Here is a 25,658-nt window from a genome sequence, read left to right as displayed (position 1 = left end):
ACCCTGAAGGCAGCATCTCCCTGGTTCTGCGTTGGACCCTGAAGGCAGCATCTCCCTGGTTCTGCGTTGGACCCTGAAGGCAGCATCTCCCTGGTTCTGCGTTGGACCCTGAAGGCAGCTTCTCCTTGTGACTTATTATGTCAGAGATACGATACTTACACGTTTAGCTGAGCAGATCTTATTAAACTCTTTATGATTGAAGTGAAAAGGAACTACAGGTGATGCTAACCGTTAGCTTCCCCCGACACACAGACACTGAAACAGGAAGTGACACGGTGGTTTCAGTTGTTTTTGTTTATTGTTTACAACAAGGCTACATCACCGATGATGTCATGGTGTCAGTCTCTCCGTCTCATTACCCAGAGTTCACTCTGTCTCGCTTTGTGGAAAAACAACTAAAAGTCAACCAAAGTTAAAAAGGTCAAAGGTGACGCCAAACCTCCAGCATTACGCCTCGCAGCCGCCGCTTGGCCAAGAGCATCATGGGAAATCTTTTGGCTCTTTGTATGGCACGGACAGAAAACATCACGACCAAAGTCCCAAAAATAAATCTTCTCTTAAAAACTGCTCGTCCACTGATGAAGACCCTGAACGCATCAGTGCACACCTGACCCTGCCCACCTGATCCGGCTGCAGGTGAGCTCAGGTGAGATCGGGGGGGGGGGACGTCGACGACTGTGTCCAATCAGTCCTCTGTCAGTCCTTCAGAGCGTTTGCCTGTTTCACATTCAAAGTCCTCCATCTGTATCTCCCTCACCTCCGGATCCTCGTCTGCAGTCGCAGCTTTTTGCCGTCACCTCTGAATGTTGGTCAACAAAAGATTAACCTGGAGAGCAGAGCAAACAAGTCGTTACCTTCAGAGGACGTTTGCTAAAGCTACCCGTGTGTGCAGCTACCCGTGTGTGCAGCTACCCGTGTGTAGCTACCCGTGTGAAGCTACCCGTGTGAAGCTACCCGTGTGTGTAGTTACCCGTGTGTGTAGCTACCCGTGTGAAGTTACGTGTGTGTAGCTACCCGTGTGTGTAGCTACCCGTGTGAAGTTACCTGTGTGTGTAGTTACCCGTGTGTGCAGCTACCCGTGTGTAGCTACCCGTGTGTAGCTACCCGTGTGAAGTTACGTGTGTGTAGCTACCCGTGTGTGTAGTTACCCGTGTGTAGCTACCCGTGTGTAGCTACCCGTGTGAAGCTACCCGTGTGAAGCTACCCGTGTGTGCAGCTACCCGTGTGAAGCAACCCGTGTGAAGCTACCCGTGTGAAGCTACCCGTGTGAAGCTACCCGTGTGAAGCTACCCGTGTGAAGCTACCCGTGTGTAGCTACCCGTGTGTGTAGTTACCCGTGTGTGTAGCTACCCGTGTGTGTAGCTACCCGTGTGTGCAGCTACCCGTGTGAAGTTACGTGTGTGTAGCTACCCGTGTGAAGTTACCTGTGTGTGTAGTTACCCGTGTGTGCAGCTACCCGTGTGTAGCTACCCGTGTGTAGCTACCCGTGTGAAGTTACCCGTGTGTAGCTACCCGTGTGTAGCTACCCGTGTGAAGTTACCCGTGTGAAGCTACCCGTGTGTGCAGCTACCCGTGTGAAGTTACCTGTGTGTGTAGCTACCCGTGTGTGTAGTTACCCGTGTGTGTAGTTACCCGTGTGTGCAGCTACCCGTGTGAAGTTACCTGTGTGTAGTTACCTGTGTGGTGAGAAGGTCGCAGCTATCGGTACAGTCTGGTGAACTCTCTGATGGCCCAGCACACCTGTTTACACTCCTCCGCACTGAGGACAACAACACCACAAACATTAGACCAAACTACTTCCTGTTTAGTGTGCAGGTGAACTCAGGTGTGTTGATTAGTGTGCAGGTGAACTCAGGTGTGTTGTTTAGTGAGCAGGTGAACTCAGGTGTGTTGATTAGTGTGCAGGTGAACTCAGGTGTGTTGTTTAGTGTGCAGGTGAACTCAGGTGTGTTGTTTAGTGTGCAGGTGAACTCAGGTGTGTTGTTTAGTGTGCAGGTGAACTCAGGTGTGTTGTTTAGTGAGCAGGTGAACTCAGGTGTGTTGTTTAGTGAGCAGGTGAACTCAGGTGTGTTGTTTAGTGTGCAGGTGAACTCAGGTGTGTTGTTTAGTGAGCAGGTGAACTCAGGTGTGTTGATTAGTGTGCAGGTGAACTCAGGTGTGTTGTTTAGTGAGCAGGTGAACTCAGGTGTGTTGTTTAGTGTGCAGGTGAACTCAGGTGTGTTGATTAGTGTGCAGGTGAACTCAGGTGTGTTGTTTAGTGAGCAGGTGAACTCAGGTGTGTTGATTAGTGAGCAGGTGAACTCAGGTGTGTTGATTAGTGAGCAGGTGAACTCAGGTGTGTTGATTAGTGAGCAGGTGAACTCAGGTGTGTTGATTAGTGAGCAGGTGAACTCAGGTGTGTTGATGTTGTTTAGTGAGCAGGTGAACTCAGGTGTGTTGTTTAGTGAGCAGGTGAACTCAGGTGTGTTGATTAGTGAGCAGGTGAACTCAGGTGTGTTGATTAGTGAGCAGGTGAACTCAGGTGTGTTGATGTTGTTTAGTGAGCAGGTGAACTCAGGTGTGTTGATGTTGTTTAGTGAGCAGGTGAACTCAGGTGTGTTGATTAGTGTGCAGGTGAACTCAGGTGTGTTGATTAGTGTGCAGGTGAACTCAGGTGTGTTGTTTAGTGAGCAGGTGAACTCAGGTGTGTTGTTTAGTGAGCAGGTGAACTCAGGTGTGTTGTTTAGTGAGCAGGTGAACTCAGGTGTGTTGATTAGTGTGCAGGTGAACTCAGGTGTGTTGTTTAGTGTGCAGGTGAACTCAGGTGTGTTGATTAGTGTGCAGGTGAACTCAGGTGTGTTGATTAGTGTGCAGGTGAACTCAGGTGTGTTGATTAGTGTGCAGGTGAACTCAGGTGTGTTGATTAGTGTGCAGGTGAACTCAGGTGTGTTGATTAGTGTGCAGGTGAACTCAGGTGTGTTGTTTAGTGAGCAGGTGAACTCAGGTGTGTTGATTAGTGAGCAGGTGAACTCAGGTGTGTTGATTAGTGAGCAGGTGAACTCAGGTGTGTTGTTTAGTGTGCAGGTGAACTCAGGTGTGTTGATTAGTGAGCAGGTGAACTCAGGTGTGTTGATTAGTGAGCAGGTGAACTCAGGTGTGTTGTTTAGTGTGCAGGTGAACTCAGGTGTGTTGATTAGTGAGCAGGTGAACTCAGGTGTGTTGATTAGTGAGCAGGTGAACTCAGGTGTGTTGTTTAGTGTGCAGGTGAACTCAGGTGTGTTGATTAGTGAGCAGGTGAACTCAGGTGTGTTGATTAGTGAGCAGGTGAACTCAGGTGTGTTGTTTAGTGTGCAGGTGAACTCAGGTGTGTTGATTAGTCCTGTGTCCTACTGTTCACAAAGGGTTAAAACCCCTGAACACTGAATGGCGGTGCGGACTCAGGTGAGCTCACCTGGTGACCTGCTTGTGGAAGTCAGTCAGCTGCTTGTGAGTGACAGTCACTGCCCCCCCCGACGTCTCCTTAGGCAACGCCTTCAGAGCGTTTTCTAACCAGCGGCAGAACGTCTGGAACAGTTTAGAGACACGGGGTTATTATTCAGACCTGTAGGGATCAGACCCCCCCCCTGATAATACCCCCCCACTCACCGGACGGTCGAACAGCATCACCTCCCACAGCACCTCGGCCACGTCGGGCAGGGTATAGGGGGGGAGGCAGAAACAGCAGGAAGTCATCAGCTGGGTGATCAGCTGCTGGCCGTGCTGCCCCATGGCCTGGCCAATCAGCTGCTTCCTCAGCTCAAAGTCCTCCTCGTGCTGCACACACACACACACACACACACACACACACACACACACACACACACACACTATTCACTGTCTCTACACCTGGTTCCTGAAGGTGGAGCCCCCCGTGTGGATCAGGTCTCATGAGCTTCATACACCTATATTACTCACTAACTCCCTAGACCCGTCCCTTCGCCCGTCTCTACACCTGGTTCCTGAAGGCTACTCACATCGTTGGAGACGCCCGTGTGGATCAGGTCTCTCATGAACTTCATGACGCTGCAGTTTGCGTCGCGGTGGTCCAGAGACGCTGCTGCCACGGCGCACTGGATGATGTGAACGATGATGCTGCTGCTGAGCAACGTGACCGGACTCCTCTGCACAAACCTGATGCACACAGATCAGACCGGTGAACATCAGACAGACGGGTGGGTGTCAGTGAGACAGGTAGATGTGACGGCTTACCTGGTGGCCAGTCTGAACAGGTCGTCCACGGTGTCCGGATGGTTCCTCAGACCGTTCTGCATCTCCAGCAGCTGGAAGGTCGGCATGCACAGAGCCTGAAGGGGCGGTCACCAGGAGAGTCTGTAGGTGTGCGTTGTTTACCTGGTCTACATGCGTGTTTACCTGGTCTACATGCGTGTTTACCTGGTCTACAGGTGTGTTACCTGGTCTACAGGTGTGTTACCTGGTCTACAGGTGAGTGTGTACCTGGTCTACAGGCGCGTGTGTACCTGGTCTACAGGCACGTGTGTTTACCTGGTCTACAGGCGTGTGTGTACCTGGTCTACAGGCGTGTGTGTACCTGGTCTACAGGCGTGTGTGTACCTGGTCTACAGGCGTGTGTGTACCTGGTCTACAGGCGTGTGTGTACCTGGTCTACAGGCGTGTGTGTACCTGGTCTACAGGCGTGTGTGTTTACCTGGTCTACAGGCGTGTGTGTACCTGGTCTACAGGCGTGTGTGTGTACCTGGTCTACATGCGTGTGTTTACCTGGTCTACAGGCGTGTGTGTTTACCTGGTCTACAGGCGTGTGTGTGTACCTGGTCTACAGGCGTGTGTGTACCTGGTCTACAGGCGTGTGTGTACCTGGTCTACAGGCGTGTGTGTACCTGGTCTACAGGCGTGTGTGTACCTGGTCTACAGGCGTGTGTGTACCTGGTCTACAGGCGTGTGTGTACCTGGTCTACAGGCGTGTGTGTACCTGGTCTACAGGCGTGTGTGTACCTGGTCTACAGGCGTGTGTGTACCTGGTCTACAGGCGTGTGTGTGTACCTGGTCTACAGGCGTGTGTGTGTACCTGGTCTACAGGCGTGTGTGTGTGTACCTGGTCTACAGGCGTGTGTGTGTGTACCTGGTCTACAGGCGTGTGTGTGTACCTGGTCTACAGGCGTGTGTGTGTACCTGGTCTACAGGCGTGTGTGTGTACCTGGTCTACAGGCGTGTGTGTGTACCTGGTCTACAGGCGTGTGTACCTGGTCTACAGGCGTGTGTACCTGATCTACAGGCGTGTGTGTGTACCTGGTCTACAGGCGTGTGTGTGTACCTGGTCTACAGGCGTGTGTGTGTACCTGGTCTACAGGCGTGTGTGTGTACCTGGTCTACAGGCGTGTGTGTGTACCTGGTCTACAGGCGTGTGTGTGTACCTGGTCTACAGGCGTGTGTACCTGATCTACAGGCGTGTGTGTGTACCTGGTCTACAGGCGTGTGTGTGTACCTGGTCTACAGGCGTGTGTGTGTACCTGATCTACAGGCGTGTGTGTGTACCTGGTCTACAGGCGTGTGTGTGTACCTGGTCTACAGGCGTGTGTGTGTACCTGGTCTACAGGCGTGTGTGTTTACCTGGTCTACAGGCGTGTGTGTGTACCTGGTCTACAGGCGTGTGTGTGTACCTGGTCTACAGGCGTGTGTGTGTACCTGGTCTACAGGCGTGTGTGTGTACCTGGTCTACAGGCGTGTGTGTGTGTGTGTGTGTGTGTACCTGGTCTACAGGCGTGTGTCTGTGTGTTTACCTGTAGCATGTCGAGCAGGCCCTGCCTACAGCCCTCCTCCATTCCGTACTCGTCCACCAGAATGCTCCCCAGGTACAGGAAGCAGGAGTGTGGATACACCTGGTACACACTCACCATCTGGTGACAATAGACAGCACACAGGTGTGTTAGTTCTTTACCGCGGACAGGTGTGTTAGTTCTTTACCGCGGACAGGTGTGCTAGTTCTAAACCGTGGACAGGTGTGTTAGTTCTTTACCGCGGACAGGTGTGTTAGTTCTAAACCGCGGACAGGTGTGTTAGTTCTAAACCGCGGACAGGTGTGTTAGTTCTAAACCGTGGACAGGTGTGCTAGTTCTAAACCGTGGACAGGTGTGTTAGTTCTAAACCGTGGACAGGTGTGCTAGTTCTAAACCGTGGACAGGTGTGCTAGTTCTAAACCGCGGACAGGTGTGCTAGTTCTAAACCGTGGACAGGTGTGTTAGTTCTAAACCGTGGACAGGTGTGCTAGTTCTAAACCGTGGACAGGTGTGCTAGTTCTAAACCGTGGACAGGTGTGTTAGTTCTAAACCGTGGACAGGTGTGTTAGTTCTAAACCGTGGACAGGTGTGTTAGTTCTAAACCGTGGACAGGTGTGTTAGTTCTAAACCGCGGACAGGTGTGCTAGTTCTAAACCGTGGACAGGTGTGCTAGTTCTAAACCGTGGACAGGTGTGTTAGTTCTAAACCGCGGACAGGTGTGCTAGTTCTAAACCGTGGACAGGTGTGCTAGTTCTAAACCGTGGACAGGTGTGTTAGTTCTAAACCGTGGACAGGTGTGCTAGTTCTAAACCGTGGACAGGTGTGCTAGTTCTAAACCGTGGACAGGTGTGTTAGTTCTAAACCGCGGACAGGTGTGCTAGTTCTAAACCGTGGACAGGTGTGTTAGTTCTAAACCGTGGACAGGTGTGTTAGTTCTAAACCGTGGACAGGTGTGTTAGTTCTAAACCGTGGACAGGTGTGCTAGTTCTAAACCGTGGACAGGTGTGTTAGTTCTAAACCGTGGACAGGTGTGTTAGTTCTAAACCGTGGACAGGTGTGCTAGTTCTAAACCGTGGACAGGTGTGCTAGTTCTAAACCGTGGACAGGTGTGTTAGTTCTAAACCGTGGACAGGTGTGCTAGTTCTAAACCGCGGACAGGTGTGTTAGTTCTAAACCGTGGACAGGTGTGCTAGTTCTAAACCGTGGACAGGTGTGTTAGTTCTAAACCGCGGACAGGTGTGCTAGTTCTAAACCGTGGACAGCTGTGCTAGTTCTTTACCGCGGACAGGTGTGTTAGTTCTTTACCGCGGACAGGTGTGTTAGTTCTAAACCGTGGACAGGTGTGTTAGTTCTAAACCGTGGACAGGTGTGCTAGTTCTAAACCGTGGACAGGTGTGCTAGTTCTAAACCGCGGACAGGTGTGCTAGTTCTAAACCGTGGACAGGTGTGTTAGTTCTAAACCGCGGACAGGTGTGCTAGTTCTAAACCGTGGACAGCTGTGCTAGTTCTTTACCGCGGACAGGTGTGTTAGTTCTAAACCGTGGACAGGTGTGTTAGTTCTAAACCGCGGACAGGTGTGTTAGTTCTAAACCGTGGACAGGTGTGTTAGTTCTAAACCGCGGACAGGTGTGCTAGTTCTAAACCGTGGACAGGTGTGTTAGTTCTAAACCGTGGACAGGTGTGCTAGTTCTAAACCGTGGACAGGTGTGCTAGTTCTAAACCGTGGACAGGTGTGCTAGTTCTAAACCGCGGACAGGTGTGTTAGTTCTAAACCGCGGACAGGTGTGTTAGTTCTAAACCGTGGACAGGTGTGTTAGTTCTAAACCGCGGACAGGTGTGTTAGTTCTAAACCGTGGACAGGTGTGCTAGTTCTAAACCGTGGACAGGTGTGCTAGTTCTAAACCGTGGACAGGTGTGTTAGTTCTAAACCGCGGACAGGTGTGCTAGTTCTAAACCGTGGACAGGTGTGCTAGTTCTAAACCGTGGACAGGTGTGTTAGTTCTAAACCGTGGACAGGTGTGCTAGTTCTAAACCGTGGACAGGTGTGCTAGTTCTAAACCGTGGACAGGTGTGTTAGTTCTAAACCGTGGACAGGTGTGCTAGTTCTAAACCGTGGACAGGTGTGCTAGTTCTAAACCGTGGACAGGTGTGTTAGTTCTAAACCGTGGACAGGTGTGCTAGTTCTAAACCGTGGACAGGTGTGCTAGTTCTAAACCGCGGACAGGTGTGTTAGTTCTAAACCGCGGACAGGTGTGCTAGTTCTAAACCGTGGACAGGTGTGCTAGTTCTAAACCGTGGACAGGTGTGTTAGTTCTAAACCGCGGACAGGTGTGCTAGTTCTAAACCGTGGACAGGTGTGCTAGTTCTAAACCGTGGACAGGTGTGTTAGTTCTAAACCGTGGACAGGTGTGCTAGTTCTAAACCGTGGACAGGTGTGCTAGTTCTAAACCGTGGACAGGTGTGTTAGTTCTAAACCGCGGACAGGTGTGCTAGTTCTAAACCGTGGACAGGTGTGTTAGTTCTAAACCGTGGACAGGTGTGTTAGTTCTAAACCGTGGACAGGTGTGTTAGTTCTAAACCGTGGACAGGTGTGCTAGTTCTAAACCGTGGACAGGTGTGTTAGTTCTAAACCGTGGACAGGTGTGTTAGTTCTAAACCGTGGACAGGTGTGCTAGTTCTAAACCGTGGACAGGTGTGCTAGTTCTAAACCGTGGACAGGTGTGTTAGTTCTAAACCGTGGACAGGTGTGCTAGTTCTAAACCGCGGACAGGTGTGTTAGTTCTAAACCGTGGACAGGTGTGCTAGTTCTAAACCGTGGACAGGTGTGTTAGTTCTAAACCGTGGACAGGTGTGCTAGTTCTAAACCGTGGACAGGTGTGCTAGTTCTAAACCGTGGACAGGTGTGCTAGTTCTAAACCGTGGACAGGTGTGTTAGTTCTAAACCGTGGACAGGTGTGTCTCACCTGCGTGACGAGTGGCTGCAGCAGGTTGGCGGATCCCTTGCCGACACACCTCACAGCGAACCTGAGACAGCGACAGCAGCGCTCCACGATCCTGTTATCAGCCTGATGAGTGTTCAGAGTGTCTGACAGCACAGGCCAGATCTACAGGAGAGGTAACACACACACAGGTGAGAGGTATCACACACACAGGTGAGAGGTATCACACACACACAGGTGAGAGGTATCACACACACAGGTGAGAGGTATCACACACACAGGTGAGAGGTATCACACACACAGGTGAGAGGTATCACACACACAGGTGAGAGGTATCACACACACACACACACACACACACACACACACACACACACACACACAGATGAGAGGTATCATACACACAGGTGAGAGGTATCACACACACAGGTGAGAGGTATCACACACACAGGTGAGAGGTATCACACACACCGGTGAGAGGTATCGCACACACCGGTGAGAGGTATCACACACACAGGTGAGAGGTATCACACACACAGGTGAGAGGTATCATACACACAGGTGAGAGCACAGGTGAGAGGTATCATACACACAGGTGAGAGCACAGGTGAGAGATATCATACACAGTTGAGATAAGTTCGTAGAGGTCTGACGCCATCTGATCAAGGCTAGTTATTTAGTAACATCGGTTTCATGAGTAGATATTAAAGGACTCCGGTGGCTCAGGTGTTTACCTCCTGAATGACTTTCTGACAGGGATGAGTCTGTCCATTCTCTACGATGGGGTTTGTGTGTCTGAAAGGAAAAACAACAGGTTAAAGGTCTGTGGCTTCTTTAAAGTATATTATTATTATTTATAATGCCGTCACTAAGTTATACATGTGACCACAGGTGAGCTCACCTGAAGATAACTGCCAGTCTGTCGAGCCACACGGTGGGGTCAGCTGATTTACCGTTAGTAGATTCTTCAGACAAAAGCTGAAACAAAGTCCAGATTAGTTTAGACATTGTATTTAATTTGGAATTTACCTGCGGGGTGGGGGGGACTCACCTTTTTAAGAGCCAACACCTGAACAGCACAGAGGTCAGAGAGACACTCTGCGATCTTCTCCAAGGGAAGACGAGCCAAGACCAGAGCCGTACCTGTACAGGTAAACAAACACAGTAAAGCATCCGAGGACCAGAGGCCTGGACTACGAAGCCGGATGTTCTCTTAGCGGCTAACTTCAGGGAGAACTCGGGGTCTCCGGTCCTACGACGCTGGTTCTCTTTTTAGCGGCTAGGTCTCCATGGTAACTGATGCTGAGCGGCTAGCCTGCCCCGGAGCAGGTTAGGTTGCAGACTAAGAGATCAACCCAGTGAAAGCACCGCCTGCTGACCAATCAGAGCTCAGCGTGCGGAGTTCAAAGCGATCAAGTCATATCACAGGAGAAAGGAAACACAGAAAGACGGCCGGCAGAAATCAGCGTCTGTGTGAACGTGAACATGAACAGAACATCAGCTCCATCTCCAGAGCAGTCTGACTGTTAGAACATTAGCGTCAAGAAAGCTCTTAAATATCTGCCTCAGCATCAGTACCCGGATCAGAGTACACTAAGTCCAGTCAGCATCAGTACCCGGATCAGAGTACAGTAAGTCCAGTCAGCATCAGAACCCGGATCAGAGTACACTAAGTCCAGTCAGCATCAGTACCCGGATCAGAGTACACTAAGTCCAGTCAGCATCAGTACCCGGATCAGAGTACACTAAGTCCAGTCAGCATCAGTACCCGGATCAGAGTACACTAAGTCCAGTCAGCATCAGTACCCGGATCAGAGTACACTAAGTCCAGTCAGCATCAGTACCCGGATCAGAGTACACTAAGTCCAGTCAGCATCAGTACCCGGATCAGAGTACACTGAGTCCAGTCAGCATCAGTACCCGGATCAGAGTACACTGAGTCCAGTCAGCATCAGTACCCGGGTCAGAGTACACTGAGTCCAGTCAGCATCAGTACCCGGATCAGAGTACACTGAGTCCAGTCAGCATCAGTACCCGGGTCAGAGTACACTGAGTCCAGTCAGCATCAGTACCCGGATCAGAGTACACTAAGTCCAGTCAGCATCAGTACCCGGATCAGAGTACACTAAGTCCAGTCAGCATCAGTACCCGGATCAGAGTACACTAAGTCCAGTCAGCATCAGTACCCGGATCAGAGTACACTAAGTCCAGTCAGCATCAGTACCCGGATCAGAGTACAGTAAGTCCAGTCAGCATCAGTACCCGGATCAGAGTACACTAAGTCCAGTCAGCATCAGTACCCGGATCAGAGTACACTAAGTCCAGTCAGCATCAGTACCCGGATCCGAGTACACTAAGTCCAGTCAGCATCAGTACCCGGATCAGAGTACACTAAGTCCAGTCAGCATCAGTACCCGGATCAGAGTACACTAAGTCCAGTCAGCATCAGTACCCGGATCAGAGTACACTAAGTCCAGTCAGCATCAGGACCCGGATCAGAGTACACTAAGTCCAGTCAGCATCAGTACCCGGATCAGAGTACACTAAGTCCAGTCAGCATCAGTACCCGGATCAGAGTACACTAAGTCCAGTCAGCATCAGTACCCGGATCAGAGTACACTAAGTCCAGTCAGCATCAGAACCCGGATCAGAGTACACTAAGTCCAGTCAGCATCAGTACCCGGATCAGAGTACACTAAGTCCAGTCAGCATCAGTACCCGGATCAGAGTACACTAAGTCCAGTCAGCATCAGTACCCGGATCAGAGTACACTGAGTCCAGTCAGCATCAGTACCCGGGTCAGAGTACACTGAGTCCAGTCAGCATCAGTACCCGGATCAGAGTACACTAAGTCCAGTCAGCATCAGTACCCGGATCAGAGTACACTAAGTCCAGTCAGCATCAGTACCCGGATCAGAGTACACTAAGTCCAGTCAGCATCAGTACCCGGATCAGAGTACACTAAGTCCAGTCAGCATCAGTACCCGGATCAGAGTACAGTAAGTCCAGTCAGCATCAGTACCCGGATCAGAGTACACTAAGTCCAGTCAGCATCAGTACCCGGATCAGAGTACACTAAGTCCAGTCAGCATCAGTACCCGGATCAGAGTACACTAAGTCCAGTCAGCATCAGTACCCGGATCAGAGTACACTAAGTCCAGTCAGCATCAGTACCCGGATCAGAGTACACTAAGTCCAGTCAGCATCAGTACCCGGATCAGAGTACACTAAGTCCAGTCAGCATCAGGACCCGGATCAGAGTACACTAAGTCCAGTCAGCATCAGTACCCGGATCAGAGTACACTAAGTCCAGTCAGCATCAGTACCCGGATCAGAGTACACTAAGTCCAGTCAGCATCAGTACCCGGATCAGAGTACACTAAGTCCAGTCAGCATCAGAACCCGGATCAGAGTACACTAAGTCCAGTCAGCATCAGTACCCGGATCAGAGTACACTAAGTCCAGTCAGCATCAGTACCCGGATCAGAGTACACTAAGTCCAGTCAGCATCAGTACCCGGATCAGAGTACACTGAGTCCAGTCAGCATCAGAACCCGGATCAGAGTACACTAAGTCCAGTCAGCATCAGTACCCGGATCAGAGTACACTAAGTCCAGTCAGCATCAGTACCCGGATCAGAGTACACTGAGTCCAGTCAGCATCAGTACCCGGATCAGAGTACACTAAGTCCAGTCAGCATCAGTACCCGGATCAGAGTACACTAAGTCCAGTCAGCATCAGTACCCGGATCAGAGTACACTAAGTCCAGTCAGCATCAGAACCCGGATCAGAGTACACTAAGTCCAGTCAGCATCAGTACCCGGATCAGAGTACACTAAGTCCAGTCAGCATCAGTACCCGGATCAGAGTACACTAAGTCCAGTCAGCATCAGTACCCGGATCAGAGCACACTAAGTCCAGTCTGCGGCACATCACTTCATGATGTATCACATCTCTCCTGATCCGAGTCCCTGAGCGTGTCTGGCCGTGCAGCACTCTCAGCGCCACAGACTGGATGAAGCATTATGTCAGCAACACGTTGAGTTGAGGAAACTCTGAGTCAGAGGTGATGAGAGTCAGACGGTGTGTTAGACGGGCCGTGACATCATGAACCTGCTGATGGACGCATTCCAACACTTGCTCTGCTCCAGCTGTGTTCACCTTGCAGCTGCAGCTCTGAGGCTTTGATCCTGATCAAGTGTTTAAGTCATGTTTAAAGTGTAACTTCTTCATGTCTAATATTAGAGTTGACTTTTCATTCAGGAAGTATGACGCTGCGCTGTCAGTGCGCTTCTCCATGTCTGTGATTGGTCGAATGCTCCAGATCCCACCCCTCTCATGTGAACACCTAGCTAGATAGGACACGGCTGGCTGAGCGATCCACTTGATAACCCGCGCCGTAGGACCGCTTAGCGAGAGCGCGTGTGTTTTGGATTAGGCCAACCGGCTAACTCCAACATATCAGGTTAGGTTGAACCGGCTTCGTAGCACAGGCCTCTGAGCTCTACCTGTACAGGTAAACAAACACAGTAAAAACACCTGAGAACCAGAGAGAGATCTACCTGTAACCCTAACCAATTGTGACCCACCTGTACAGGTAAATAAAAAACATTGTGAGCCCTCACGCACCTTTGAGCAGTCCTACGGCAGCCTCGGTGGATAGGGCGAAGGTGTCAAGGGCCCGGGCGATGTCCAGCAGTCCCTGGAAGTGTTGGGCCATGTGGTCTCTGCACACCGAGCAAATGTTGTGGATCGACTTCGCCGCCGCCGACGCCAGAGGCTGTTCCCTGAGTCCTTTCATCAGGTAGTTCAGGACGGGGTCTGACAGGAAGAGCAAACACACAAAATAAAAGTCCTATCATCGGGTACTTCAGGTCTAACAGGTTTTAGATTCAGACGGAGAACCCTTACCGAGGAACCTGGGGTTTCTGTCGACCACTTCGCTCATCTCTCCCACCAGCTCAATGCTCGTGAATCGGACTGCTATGTGTACCGTCTCAGGAAGTAAGACCACCTGCTGCAAAACCTCGGCGAGCGTGGGGTTGTTTTCTCTGCAGAACCACAACCACAGATTAATCATCACAGAACCAGATCCAGAGATCATTCATCATATAACTATGCTCCGATGACTCTCTGACCATAAAGCAAAAAAACTCACGGATCAACGCTCTTAGCAATAGCAGCCATGATGAACAGAACGGCCTCTGTCACCTCCCAGGACGGGTTCCCTTCTTTTAATGTCGAATACAACTGAGAACAACAGAGAACATCTTTAGAGTAGGAGGTACAGAACATCTTTAGAGTAGGAGGTACAGAACATCTTTAGAGTAGGAGGAACAGAACATCTTTAGAGTAGGAGGTACAGAACATCTTTAGAGTAGGAGGTACAGAACATCTTTAGAGTAGGAGGTACAGAACATCTTTAGAGTAGGAGGTACAGAACATCTTTAGAGTAGGAGGAACAGAACATCTTTAGAGTAGGAGGTACAGAACATCTTTAGAGTAGGAGGTACAGAACATCTTTAGAGTAGGAGGTACAGAACATCTTTAGAGTAGGAGGTACAGAACATCTTTAGAGTAGGAGGTACAGAACATCTTTAGAGTAGGAGGTACAGAACATCTTTAGAGTAGGAGGAACAGAACATCTTTAGAGTAGGAGGAACAGAACATCTTTAGAGTAGGAGGTACAGAACATCTTTAGAGTAGGAGGTACAGAACATCTTTAGAGTAGGAGGAACAGAACATCTTTAGAGTAGGAGGAACAGAACATCTTTAGAGTAGGAGGAACAGAACATCTTTAGAGTAGGAGGAGCAGAACATCTTTAGAGTAGGAGGAACAGAACATCTTTAGAGTAGGAGGTACAGCACTGTTTCAGGTACCTGAGAGAAACACTCCATGGATCCAACCAGAAAAATGACGTCTTTGACGAGGTCAGAGACTCTCATCCTGAACTCTCCAAAATCATCCGTATCCTCCGGGATCCCCTCCTGTTGGGTCAGAACCAGTTACACAACCAGAGAATTCACAATTACCCACAACCAAGGAACAGAACCAAAACCACTGAAGTCTGGTGTCTAATCCAGACTAAAGACCGTTTCTCTTGACCCTACGCATGGTTCTTAAACAGGAAGTGGAGGATCAGAGGTGGTTCTGATGGACTCACGTGGTCTGGGTCCAGCTGACAGTGTCGGGCCAAACAGTGCAGAAGTCTCTGGATGTACGGTCTGAAGATGGTGTGAAGAGCGGCATCGTTTATTTTATACAGATGTTCTCCGAGTCGGTACCAGAAGTTAAAGGAGATCTCCACCACCTGTATCAGAACAGAGACCCGAATGTAAAGACGAAGGGTAGAACTGAGAATGTAATGACATTTGAACGCACAGTGAAACTGCGATTTTATTGGTGTATTTGTACCTCGTATTGCGGGTGTCCTGCACAGATCAGCAGCAGCTCCAGGGTCCGCAGGTCTCCCATCCCCTGGCCCGGACTCCGGACTGTGGTCTCCAGGAAGGTCTCGCAGAGCTCGGTGAAGATCCGGCAGTAGTTCAGGACTCTGAAGAAAGAGGTCAGAGTGAGTGGGGCTGATAATGGTTCTAAGCACAATCAGAATCAGTTTCCAGTTGGTCCTCACTTGTCCAGGTCTTCCCGAGCCACCGCCATGTGGTACGCCGTCTCTAGCGTCAGGACGCCCTGGAAGAGCTGCAGGGCCAGACCCATGTTGGTGTCCACGTTCTCGATGGCGTACAGCGCCGAGCAGACGCAGTCAGACGCCGCCTCGTGGAGGTTTGTGGAGGTTTCATCCCTCTGCTGTGAAACACAGAAGCAGCATGTCCGTTAGAGACAGGACCAACGGACCCATCAGGAGCTTTATCTTCTGAATCCACCACAGCCTTTCTGTATGTAAACGTCTTTCATGGACATCCAACAGGAAGCACACGTTTCCAGGGGGTTCAGAGATTAGGGTTATCAGTGTTACTCACCAGGACTTGGAAGAGGACCATGAGCAGCTGGTTCCCGGCCATGAAATTGCTGTCCAGGACTCCCAGGTTGAACCAGCTCCCCAGACAGCGAAACACTTTAATCAGCATCTTCTCCTCCGTGCCCGCCTTCTCCACACAGGAAGTCTGAAACAAACCCAGCAGTGGGGTTAGAGCGAGTCTGACACTATATGTAAACAAAGGGGGTATATATATATATATATATATATATATATTACTGACCAGCAGCGTGACCACGGTGCTGGAGTAGTACGCCAGGTCTTCGATGATTTCCGTCCTCCGGTTGGCTCCGATCCTCAGAGAGCGGCTGTGGACCTCCTCCGGCAGAACGGTGAGGATCTCTATGAGGAAGGGCATCGAGCTGATGTCATTGTTGTACCTGGGGGGGGGGGGGGGGGGGGGAGAGATACAGACAGGTGAGTCAGGACACACCTTCGTACAGATCAACATCAGTGCAGGTGAAGTTTGTGTCTTTCTGCTGTGAAGTCGTGTGAATTCTTACTTTTCTATGAGTGTGTGAACACACCCCTTCCAGGAGGCCATCTGGAGAGCCAGGTCTGCTATAGCGAGAGCCAGCTGAGGAATGGCAGAATCAGAACATCAGGGAAGAGATCCAGAGACACTTTCATTAACTGCATCAATACACCTCGCTTAGTTTCAACACTTCCTTTTTGTTTTTTTCCAAGTGTTACCTTTAAAAAGGGAACTAGTTATCTCTACATGTAGAGGAACTAGTTATCTCTACATGTAGAGGAACTAGTTATCTCTACATGTAGAGGAACTAGTTATCTGTACCTGTAGAGGAACTAGTTATCTCTACCTGTAGAGGAACTAGTTATCTTTACCTGTAGAGGAACTAGTTATCTGTACCTGTAGAGGAACTAGTTATCTTTACCTGTAGAGGAACTAGTTATCTCTACCTGTAGAGGAACTAGTTATCTTTACCTGTAGAGGAACTAGTTATCTGTACCTGTAGAGGAACTAGTTATCTCTACCTGTAGAGGAACTAGTTATCTTTACCTGTAGAGGAACTAGTTATCTTTACCTGTAGAGGAACTAGTTATCTTTACCTGTAGAGGAACTAGTTATCTCTACCTGTAGAGGAACTAGTTATCTTTACCTGTAGAGGAACTAGTTATCTCTACCTGTAGAGGAACTAGTTATCTTTACCCGTAGAGGAACTAGTTATCTCTACCTGTAGAGGAACTAGTTATCTTTACCTGTAGAGGAACTAGTTATCTCTACCTGTAGAGGAACTAGTTATCTTTACCCGTAGAGGAACTAGTTATCTTTACCCGTAGAGGAACCAGTTATCTGTACCCGTAGAGGAACTAGTTATCTCTACCTGTAGAGGAACTAGTTATCTTTACCAGTAGAGGAACTAGTTATCTCTACCTGTAGAGGAACTAGTTATCTTTACCTGTAGAGGAACTAGTTATCTGTACCTGTAGAGGAACTAGTTATCTGTACCTGTAGAGGAACTAGTTATCTCTACCTGTAGAGGAACTAGTTATCTGTACCTGTAGAGGAACTAGTTATCTCTACCTGTAGAGGAACTAGTTATCTTTACCTGTAGAGGAACTAGTTATCTTTACCTGTAGAGGAACTAGTTATCTTTACCTGTAGAGGAACTAGTTATCTTTACCTGTAGAGGAACTAGTTATCTGTACCTGTAGAGGAACTAGTTATCTTTACCTGTAGAGGAACTAGTTATCTTTACCTGTAGAGGAACTAGTTATCTGTACCTGTAGAGGAACTAGTTATCTCTACCTGTAGAGGAACTAGTTATCTCTACCTGTAGAGGAACTAGTTATCTTTACCTGTAGAGGAACTAGTTATCTCTACCTGTAGAGGAACTAGTTATCTTTACCTGTAGAGGAACTAGTTATCTTTACCTGTAGAGGAACTAGTTATCTCTACCTGTAGAGGAACTAGTTATCTCTACCTGTAGAGGAACTTGTTATCTCTACAGGTAAAGGAACTAGTTATCTTTACCAGTAGAGGAAGTGGTTACCTGTGTGACGATGATGGGCGACAGGTCTTTGAGGTTCTGGATGTGGGTCAGCAGAGAGTCTCGCAGTGCATTGTGGGTCTCGGGGGGGAGCTCGTAGAAGGACGTCTGGATCTTCATCTTCATGGTCTGAGCAGCGAAGTAACAAGACTCCACATCCTGCTTCAGCTGCAGCAACTGGTCCGCGATCTCCCAGGCGTACATCTGTGGGACAGGAAGTGATGTCATCAACACAGCAGCGTTTGCACCATAAGCAGCTAAAGCCCCGTTTTATTATTACACACACACACATATACACACACACACGTGTATGTATTAGGGCTGTCAGTCGACTAAAATAGTTAATCGCACATTTTGTATCTGTTCTAAATGTTCTTTAGAGATATTGTTCAAGTGTTTAATACTCTTATCAACAGATGAGTGGACAAATATGCTTTATGCAAATGTTTATTATCATTTGATCAATGACAAATATTCTCATGAATATTTAACACAACAACCTGGAACCTCTCATACAAAGTGTGTGCAGGCCTCGACAGTAACGGTTGCCATTGGCAACCATTCAGAACAAATGTCAACCACTTCTTGGCCTTTGGTTGCCAGCAGTGGCAACCAGTTTCTAACAAAGAAATAAGGACAGCAAACAGCAAAATGTGCACCGCAAAAGAGATCAATGTTAATTATTTGTTGTGACCAGTCGGAACCTGATACTTAAGTTGCACGTGCATTGGTGTGATTACGGAGCCAGAAAGCCATGCACGTTTATCGCGTGCGTCGTGTGTTTGACTGTGGGCTAAACATTTCGGCCAACCCGTCGACGTCTCAGACCAACGAGTGATTCAGCTGATGAAGCGCAAGATGAACCCGAACGAGAAGCAAAGAGGAAGTGTGGAAAGTCTTCTGCTCCCGGTAAAAGTTCCTTCAAAATAAGAGTCCCGATCTTATTACTACCAAAATAAAAGTGCTAAACGAAACTTTACCATAGGAAAATATTGGCATACAAATATAATCACTTCTATAAAAAAGGCAACACATTTTAAATATAGTTAGACATGTTGAAGGTAATTTACAGCATTAATAATTAATATTAAACATTACAAATGTATTAGTCTGGCCAATCCAAGACTTCAATGCTGAAGGGCCAGTGGATCTATGGTGGGGGTCAGCACAGAGGTCAAGACTTCAATGCTGAAGGGCCAGTGGATCTATGGTGGGGGTCAGCACAGAGGTCAAGACTTCAATGCTGAAGGGCCAGTGGATCTATGGTGGGGTCAGCACAGAGGTCAAGACTTCAATGCTGAAGGGCCAGTGGATCTATGGTGGGGGTCAGCACAGAGGTCAAGACTTCAATGCTGAAGGGCCAGTGGATCTATGGTGGGGTCAGCACAGAGGTCAAGACTTCAATGCTGAAGGGCCAGTGGATCTATGGTGGGGGTCAGCACAGAGGTCAAGACTTCAATGCTGAAGGGCCAGTGGATCTATGGTGGGGGTCAGCACAGAGGTCAAGACTTCGATGCTGAAGGGCCAGTGGATCTATGGTGGGGGTCAGCACAGAGGTCAAGACTTCGATGCTGAAGGGCCAGTGGATCTATGGTGGGGGTCAGCACAGAGGTCAAGACTTCAATGCTGAAGGGCCAGTGGATCTATGGTGGGGGTCAGCACAGAGGTCAAGACTTCGATGCTGAAGGGCCAGTGGATCTATGGTGGGGGTCAGCACAGAGGTCAGGACTTCGATGCTGAAGGGCCAGTGGATCTATGGTGGGGGTCAGCACAGAGGTCAAGACTTCAATGCTGAAGGGCCAGTGGATCTATGGTGGGGGTCAGCACAGAGGTCAAGACTTCGATGCTGAAGGGCCAGTGGATCTATGGTGGGGGTCAGCACAGAGGTCAAGACTTCAATGCTGAAGGGCCAGTGGATCTATGGTGGGGGTCAGCACAGAGGTCAAGACTTCGATGCTGAAGGGCCAGTGGATCTATGGTGGGGGTCAGCACAGAGGTCAGGACTTCGATGCTGAAGGGCCAGTGGATCTATGGTGGGGGTCAGCACAGAGGTCAAGAAAACCCACATTTGAAAGGGAGTCAATGGATGACCAAGAAACTAGTGACTTGCTCAATTAATTTGTGAGGGATCTGAGAAGAACAACAGCTGCACTCCTGGTGTTTCGTTGCAGTCTCTCGACCAGATGCAGATGGTCAGCACGCTCTCTAGGTTCCTCTGTAGGACGTGGTGAGGATGGGAGGGGGAGTTGGGGTTGGGTACCGAGAACCGGTTCGGAACCGGTTCCAACATTTCGATTCCAACGGCATCATTTACAGGGCTCGAGCTTAAGGACGTCCCGTCGTCTAAAAAAATAGTGTCGGGGAGGATACAAAATAATTTTGGGACGAGAGTTAAAATAAAAATATCCTGCTAACTCTACAAACGGCGATGAAAATGAAACAGACTGCACGTTTTGTGTAGCACACAGTTATTAAACCTCCTTGTCAACATAAACACGCACAAAACATTTAGCAACCCGCGAAATACACACACATGTAGCCACTGCTGTGCCGCTGGCTGTCAGCCAGCCGCACAGCTGGCTGTGCCTGCGAATTCCTGGTCCGCAAATTCGCGCTCTCTATGGTCTAGCCAGATTTATATAATATGGCTCTGGGTCTAGCTATGTACTGAGTGTGTGTATTTCGCGGGTTGAGTGATGAACAGTGGCATCCCGTGGAGGAATTCTGAAATGTTTACCGTTACATCACAAACACGCACAGCAGAACCAGACCCTGGAGCGCCGGCCTCTTTATTTACTTACTCCTCTTCATCCCCTTTGGGTAATAAGGCTGAGATGAGAACCCTCCATCGTATTTAGTCCTTAGTAATATGCTGCCTCTCCCCATGTAGGGATGGGTACCGAGCCCCGGTGTTAAACGGGCCCCGGGCCGGAATTATTAAAGACAGTGGTAACGTTAAGCTCCGACTTTATCAGACTTTTTATCGGTACTGGAGACATTTAAAAAAATATATGTCATATGTATTATTGCTACATACACATTATATCGCAGTTTTAGTTTCACCAACTCCGTTTCTAATATGCAATAAGACTACAACATGCATCTATGATGTATTTTCAAGCTTTCCAATCCAGATGAGATCTCTCTGTCCCGTCTGTGTGCGAGGGGGCGGGGCCGTTCGTAAAGGTCTCCTGACTGACAGGCTGTCATCCTGGTTAGTGGTTACTCTGGGTTCTGTCTTCAGGACACAGTGTTGGATTGTTTTGATAATTGGATGGGACTTGATTGGATTCAATATTAGAGAAATGTTCTCGTTTGTGTGTTTGTTTAAATATATTTGGCCTTTGTTTATGTGATTGAATGATTTACTCAAATAAAAAGGTTGATGAATTATCATCTAATGATTTGTATGATGTTTTATTTATGTTAAAAGTCACTTTGAATGATTTTAACTCATGATAATGTAGAAAAAAATAAATCAAAAATTCAGGACGGTCCACATTAATTTCGGGACGGCTTGGATTGTATTTCGGGACGGTTCCGGGAGGATGGGGAAAAAAGTTAGTCGAGAGCCCTGATCATTTAGAAATGTGAATTTCGGTTCCGCTTTTCGATGCCTGAGGAAATGTTTCTCGCCGCTCTCCGTAGCCTCCTGTGTGACTGCAGCGGGGCGGGAAATGTAGCGTTGTACCTACACTTCCTACAGCGTAACCTGGGACCAGGGCCGGCCCGTTGCACTGGCGTTATAGATGTTCGCCTCGGGCGCCAGATCTGTGGAGGCGCCGCGCTGACAGCTCTGGGAGGAAACAAAACGTTTTGACCGTTGGGGCTCATCCTGATGTTCGGCCTCGATGTAACGACATTCATAATTGAGTAAATGTAACACCCTTTTCACCCCGGCTACACGTTTCATTCGCCCTGTACGATGGGCGCTGCAAGTGATGAAGATGGGGGATGTCGGCTTATCTGGCAACCGCAGCTCACAGCCAACGTGCGAGCGAGAGTGGGAGTGAGCGAGGGAGAGAGAGAGGGTGCTGTTGTTATTAGCATCTGGTGCTAGCTGCTCTGACGGAAGAAGATGTTTCTACAGTGATGTGGAGGAGAGTCCTCTCCAGTCAGACTGAGGCTGATAGCTTCAGCTCAGTGAGGTAAGGACTCTGAGAGGTGGAGGAGAGTCCTCTCCAGTCAGACTGAGGCTGGTAGCTTCAGCTCAGTGAGGTAAGGACTCTCAGAGATGTGGAGGAGAGTCCTCTCCAGTCAGACTGAGGCTGATAGCTTCAGCTCAGTGAGGTAAGGACTCTGAGAGGTGGAGGAGAGTCCTCTCCAGTCAGACTGAGGCCGATAGCTTCAGCTCAGTGAGGTAAGGACTCTCAGAGATGTGGAGGAGAGTCCTCTCCAGTCAGACTGAGGCCGATAGCTTCAGCTCAGTGAGGTAAGGACTCTCAGAGATGTGGAGGAGAGTCCTCTCCAGTCAGACTGAGGCCGATAGCTTCAGCTCAGTGAGGTAAGGACTCTCAGAGATGTGGAGGAGAGTCCTCTGCAGTCAGACTGAGGCCGATAGCTTCAGCTCAGTGAGGTGAAGGACTCTGAGGGTTCAGATAGTTCACTTTAGTCTAAGTTATCTCAGTGGGTCTCAAACGGTTTGATCACGATGTACGTAAACACATATTTCCAAGGCTCTCCTTTATAATGATTGGGATAAAACAGGTTTGAAATCATTCCAATGTAAACTATAGGACAGTATTTGTTATTGGCTATGGGTTACTGGTTATGTTCACATACTTATTTAATTATTAAAACGTAAACCGATCTTTTTCATCTGGGTGTTTGGAGTTGTCCCCCTAGATCTAGTCTCTAGTCATTCTGCTCAAAGTGCACCAGATTGAAGCGTTTTGCTTTCAAGTGTTCAAACCTTTCTTCCCGGTACGCCTGAGAGGCAGAGATGCTGGTTGTTCTCAACAACAACTGTTTTTGAGAGTTGCCCTGCTGCAGCTTCAGTGGTTCAGGTCACAGCTACAGAGCAGTGAATATAAACGGGTTCATGTGAATGTTACTGGAAACTAACCTGTGGAAAAGTTTCTCGAATAAATGAAATTTTTTTTGGTGGAAGAAGCAGGTATCAGAATCGAAAAGTAGAATCAGAATCGTGGAAATTCAAACGATACCCAACCCTACCCAGAACGCAGCCCTGCGGGAGCCGGTGTTTCAGGTGATGGTGCTGGAGGCGTCGTTCCCGACCCGAGCATACTGGGGTCTCTCCATTAGGAAACCCAGCAGCCAGTGACCCGGGGCGTGTCGAGTCCCAGGGGTCCGCTTTGTTCACCAGATGCTGGGGACGACTGTGTTGAACGCTGAGCTGAAATCCAGGAACAGCATTCGCACATGGATGTTCTTCTCCTCCAGGTGGGCTCACATGGAGCGCAGAGGAGATAGCGTCCTCTGTAGAGCGGTAAGCACACTGGAACGGGTCAAGTGTGGGGGGATATGGTTCTTTACCAGCCTCTCAACACACGTCATCATGATGCTAGCTAGCACCAGATGCTAACAACAATACACGTAAGGTGTGCCGTTCTCTCTCGCGCCACACACACCTCCGGTCCTCCCGATGGCCAGGCGGGGCCTGCCGGTGAGCGTGGAAGTGTGGTCTGCCGCAAGCGGGCGGCAGGAGCGGGGCTGTCAGCGTCAGCTTGTAGACGGTATTTTAAACTCGATGCGCTCTGAAGCTACGGGGCGGCCGAGGACAAACAATACACATGCGTTAATCGCGTTATTCACTCTACCTCTTGCTACCTGTGCAGGTGCAGCTGTAGCTACCTGTGCAGGTGCAGCTGTAGCTACCTGTGCAGGTGCAGCTGTAGCTACCTGTGCAGGTGCAGCTGTAGCTACCTGTGCAGGTGCAGCTGTAGCTACCTGTGCAGGTGCAGCTGTAGCTACCTGTGCAGGTGCAGCTGTAGCTACCTGTGCAGGTGTAGCTCTATCTACCTGTGCAGGTACAGCTGTATCTACCTGTGCAGGTGCAGCTGTATCTACCTGTGCAGGTGTAGCTCTATCTACCTGTGCAGGTACAGCTGTAGCTACCTGTGCAGGTGCAGCTGTATCTACCTGTGCAGGTGTAGCTCTATCTACCTGTGCAGGTACAGCTGTAGCTACCTGTGCAGGTGCAGCTGTAGCTACCTGTGCAGGTGTAGCTCTATCTACCTGTGCAGGTGCAGCTGTATCTACCTGTGCAGGTGCAGCTGTCTGTAAACCAATCATGTGATGTTTGTAGTTGTTATGATGTCACAGTGCTGTTGGTCACACACCAACACACAGCAGGTAGGGGTTACCTGAGTGACTAAAGATAGAAACAGGAAGTAGTTTGAGCCCCGCCCAGAAACAGTCTGCCCCTCAGCTGCCTCAGTATTATTACTATTATTATTGTTGTTGTTATTATTGATTCATTTCCCAACATGAGCAGTTCATAGTTATATTTACAGTATATGAGATGTTCAGGGTTCTTCAGAGACAGAGCCTACTACCTTTACCTGTGTGATGATATTATTAATCTTTCACTAACCCAACACGTGTAACTGTTTAATCAGCGCGTCTCTCAGACATCTATCTGTGGAGAGTCTGCTTTTTAACATGCGAGTTATTAACATGTCTTTCCGAGGAGCTGGGGAATCCTTACTGCTAACAGGCTGTGATAACTTTACTGACTGACACCAGACATGCTAACAGAGCTAACAGGCTATCTTTAGCTGTGATAACTTTACTGACTGACACCAGACATGCTAACAGAGCTAACAGGCTATCTTTAGCTGTGATAACTTTACTGACTGACACCAGACATGCTAACAGAGCTAACAGGCTATCTTTAGCTGTGATAACTTTACTGACTGACACCAGACATGCTAACAGGCTATCTTTAGCTGTGATAACTTTACTGACTGACACCAGACATGCTAACAGAGCTAACAGGCTATCTTTAGCTGTGATAACTTTACTGACTGACACCAGACATGCTAACAGAGCTAACAGGCTATCTTTAGCTGTGATAACTTTACTGACTGACACCAGACATGCTAACAGAGCTAACAGGCTATCTTTAGCTGTGATAACTTTACTGACTGACACCAGACATGCTAACAAAGCTAACATGCTAGTAGGCCCGCTGAACTCCTCAGAGACCGGAACCTCGGACAGAAACTCGGATCTAAACTGCAGTAAATCACGTTAACAAGCCGCCTCCATGATGTTCCTGTTAGAAGCTAACAGCTAATAGCTAACAGTGATCTGTATATACAGTCTGTGTGGTCCATTCATTTAGCTTAGCTTAGCTCTGATGCTAGCGGCTCTAAGCTGCGCACTTTGGATCCTCCGGTCTCTCTACCGGACCAGAGGAACCACAGAAACCCGGTCCGATTGCCCGGAATAGACCCTCCTCCCGGTCCTCACTGGTCTCTGGGTCTAACCCTCTAGTCCATGTTTCCGCATGTTTCAGCACGTTTTCTCGGTTTCTCCCCCCCCCCTCCCCCGGTTGATCTCCCCGGTGTGTCTCTCTGCAGCTAGCCCTCTCGTTTCCCCGCAGTTTCTCTCTCGTGTCCCCGGTCCTCCCCCCGGTCCTCTCTCCCCGGTTCTCTACCCGGTTCTCCCCCCGGTCCTCTCCCCTCTCCCCCCGGTCCTCTCTTACCGATCTCTGCAGCTCCCCCAGCCACACGGAGGCCCTCTCTTTCCCCGCCGGGTCCGGGTCGTGGTACAGGGCCTGCACCGCCTGGAATACCAGGGTCAGGTTGGGCTTACCCTCCATGTTCTGTATCTGTCTGTATATATTTATATAAAACAGATGAATGTATTATTATTATTCTCTCAGAACTACACGGTGACGACCGCCATCTCACAGGCTTCCCGCGTGCAACCGCTAACTCGTCCCGACAGGAAACACAGACCGGAACATTA

General features: G+C 49.2%; 1 protein-coding gene across 1 annotated transcript; it reads right to left on the bottom strand.

Moving 5' to 3' along the window:
• Positions 1-279: 279 nt before the first annotated feature.
• Positions 280-25,658, bottom strand: tnpo3 (transportin 3). Its single transcript, XM_034077304.2, has 23 exons — positions 25,393-25,658; positions 17,724-17,924; positions 16,212-16,285; positions 15,932-16,088; positions 15,692-15,835; positions 15,343-15,518; positions 15,126-15,264; positions 14,875-15,021; positions 14,591-14,698; positions 13,869-13,960; positions 13,622-13,761; positions 13,340-13,531; positions 9,762-9,853; positions 9,612-9,688; positions 9,445-9,505; positions 8,735-8,875; positions 5,775-5,891; positions 4,228-4,322; positions 3,993-4,149; positions 3,625-3,792; positions 3,431-3,543; positions 1,677-1,759; positions 280-826 (listed from the first exon to the last, which is right to left on the bottom strand). The coding sequence occupies exons 1-22, from the start codon at positions 25,507-25,509 to the stop codon at positions 1,699-1,701; spliced, it is 2,769 nt and encodes a 922-aa protein (XP_033933195.1). The 5' UTR covers positions 25,510-25,658; the 3' UTR covers positions 280-826; positions 1,677-1,698.

Source organism: Pseudochaenichthys georgianus, unplaced genomic scaffold, assembly GCF_902827115.2.
Source record: "Pseudochaenichthys georgianus unplaced genomic scaffold, fPseGeo1.2 scaffold_1484_arrow_ctg1, whole genome shotgun sequence".
Lineage (NCBI taxonomy): Eukaryota > Metazoa > Chordata > Actinopteri > Perciformes > Channichthyidae > Pseudochaenichthys > Pseudochaenichthys georgianus.
Note: the sequence above shows the minus strand (reverse complement) of the source record. Positions and strands in the feature narration are given on the sequence as shown.

Excerpts from the sequence above, each read along its gene's own strand:
- tnpo3 (XM_034077304.2), bottom strand. The coding sequence starts at position 25,509 with ATGGAGGGTAAGCCCAACCTGACCCTGGTATTCCAGGCGGTGCAGGCC. Across the intron at positions 16,089-16,211 it reads GTTCACACACTCATAGAAAA|GTACAACAATGACATCAGCT; the intron begins GTAAGAATTCAC and ends CCCCCCCCCCAG. Across the intron at positions 4,150-4,227 it reads CTGTTCAGACTGGCCACCAG|GTTTGTGCAGAGGAGTCCGG; the intron begins GTAAGCCGTCAC and ends TGTGTGCATCAG.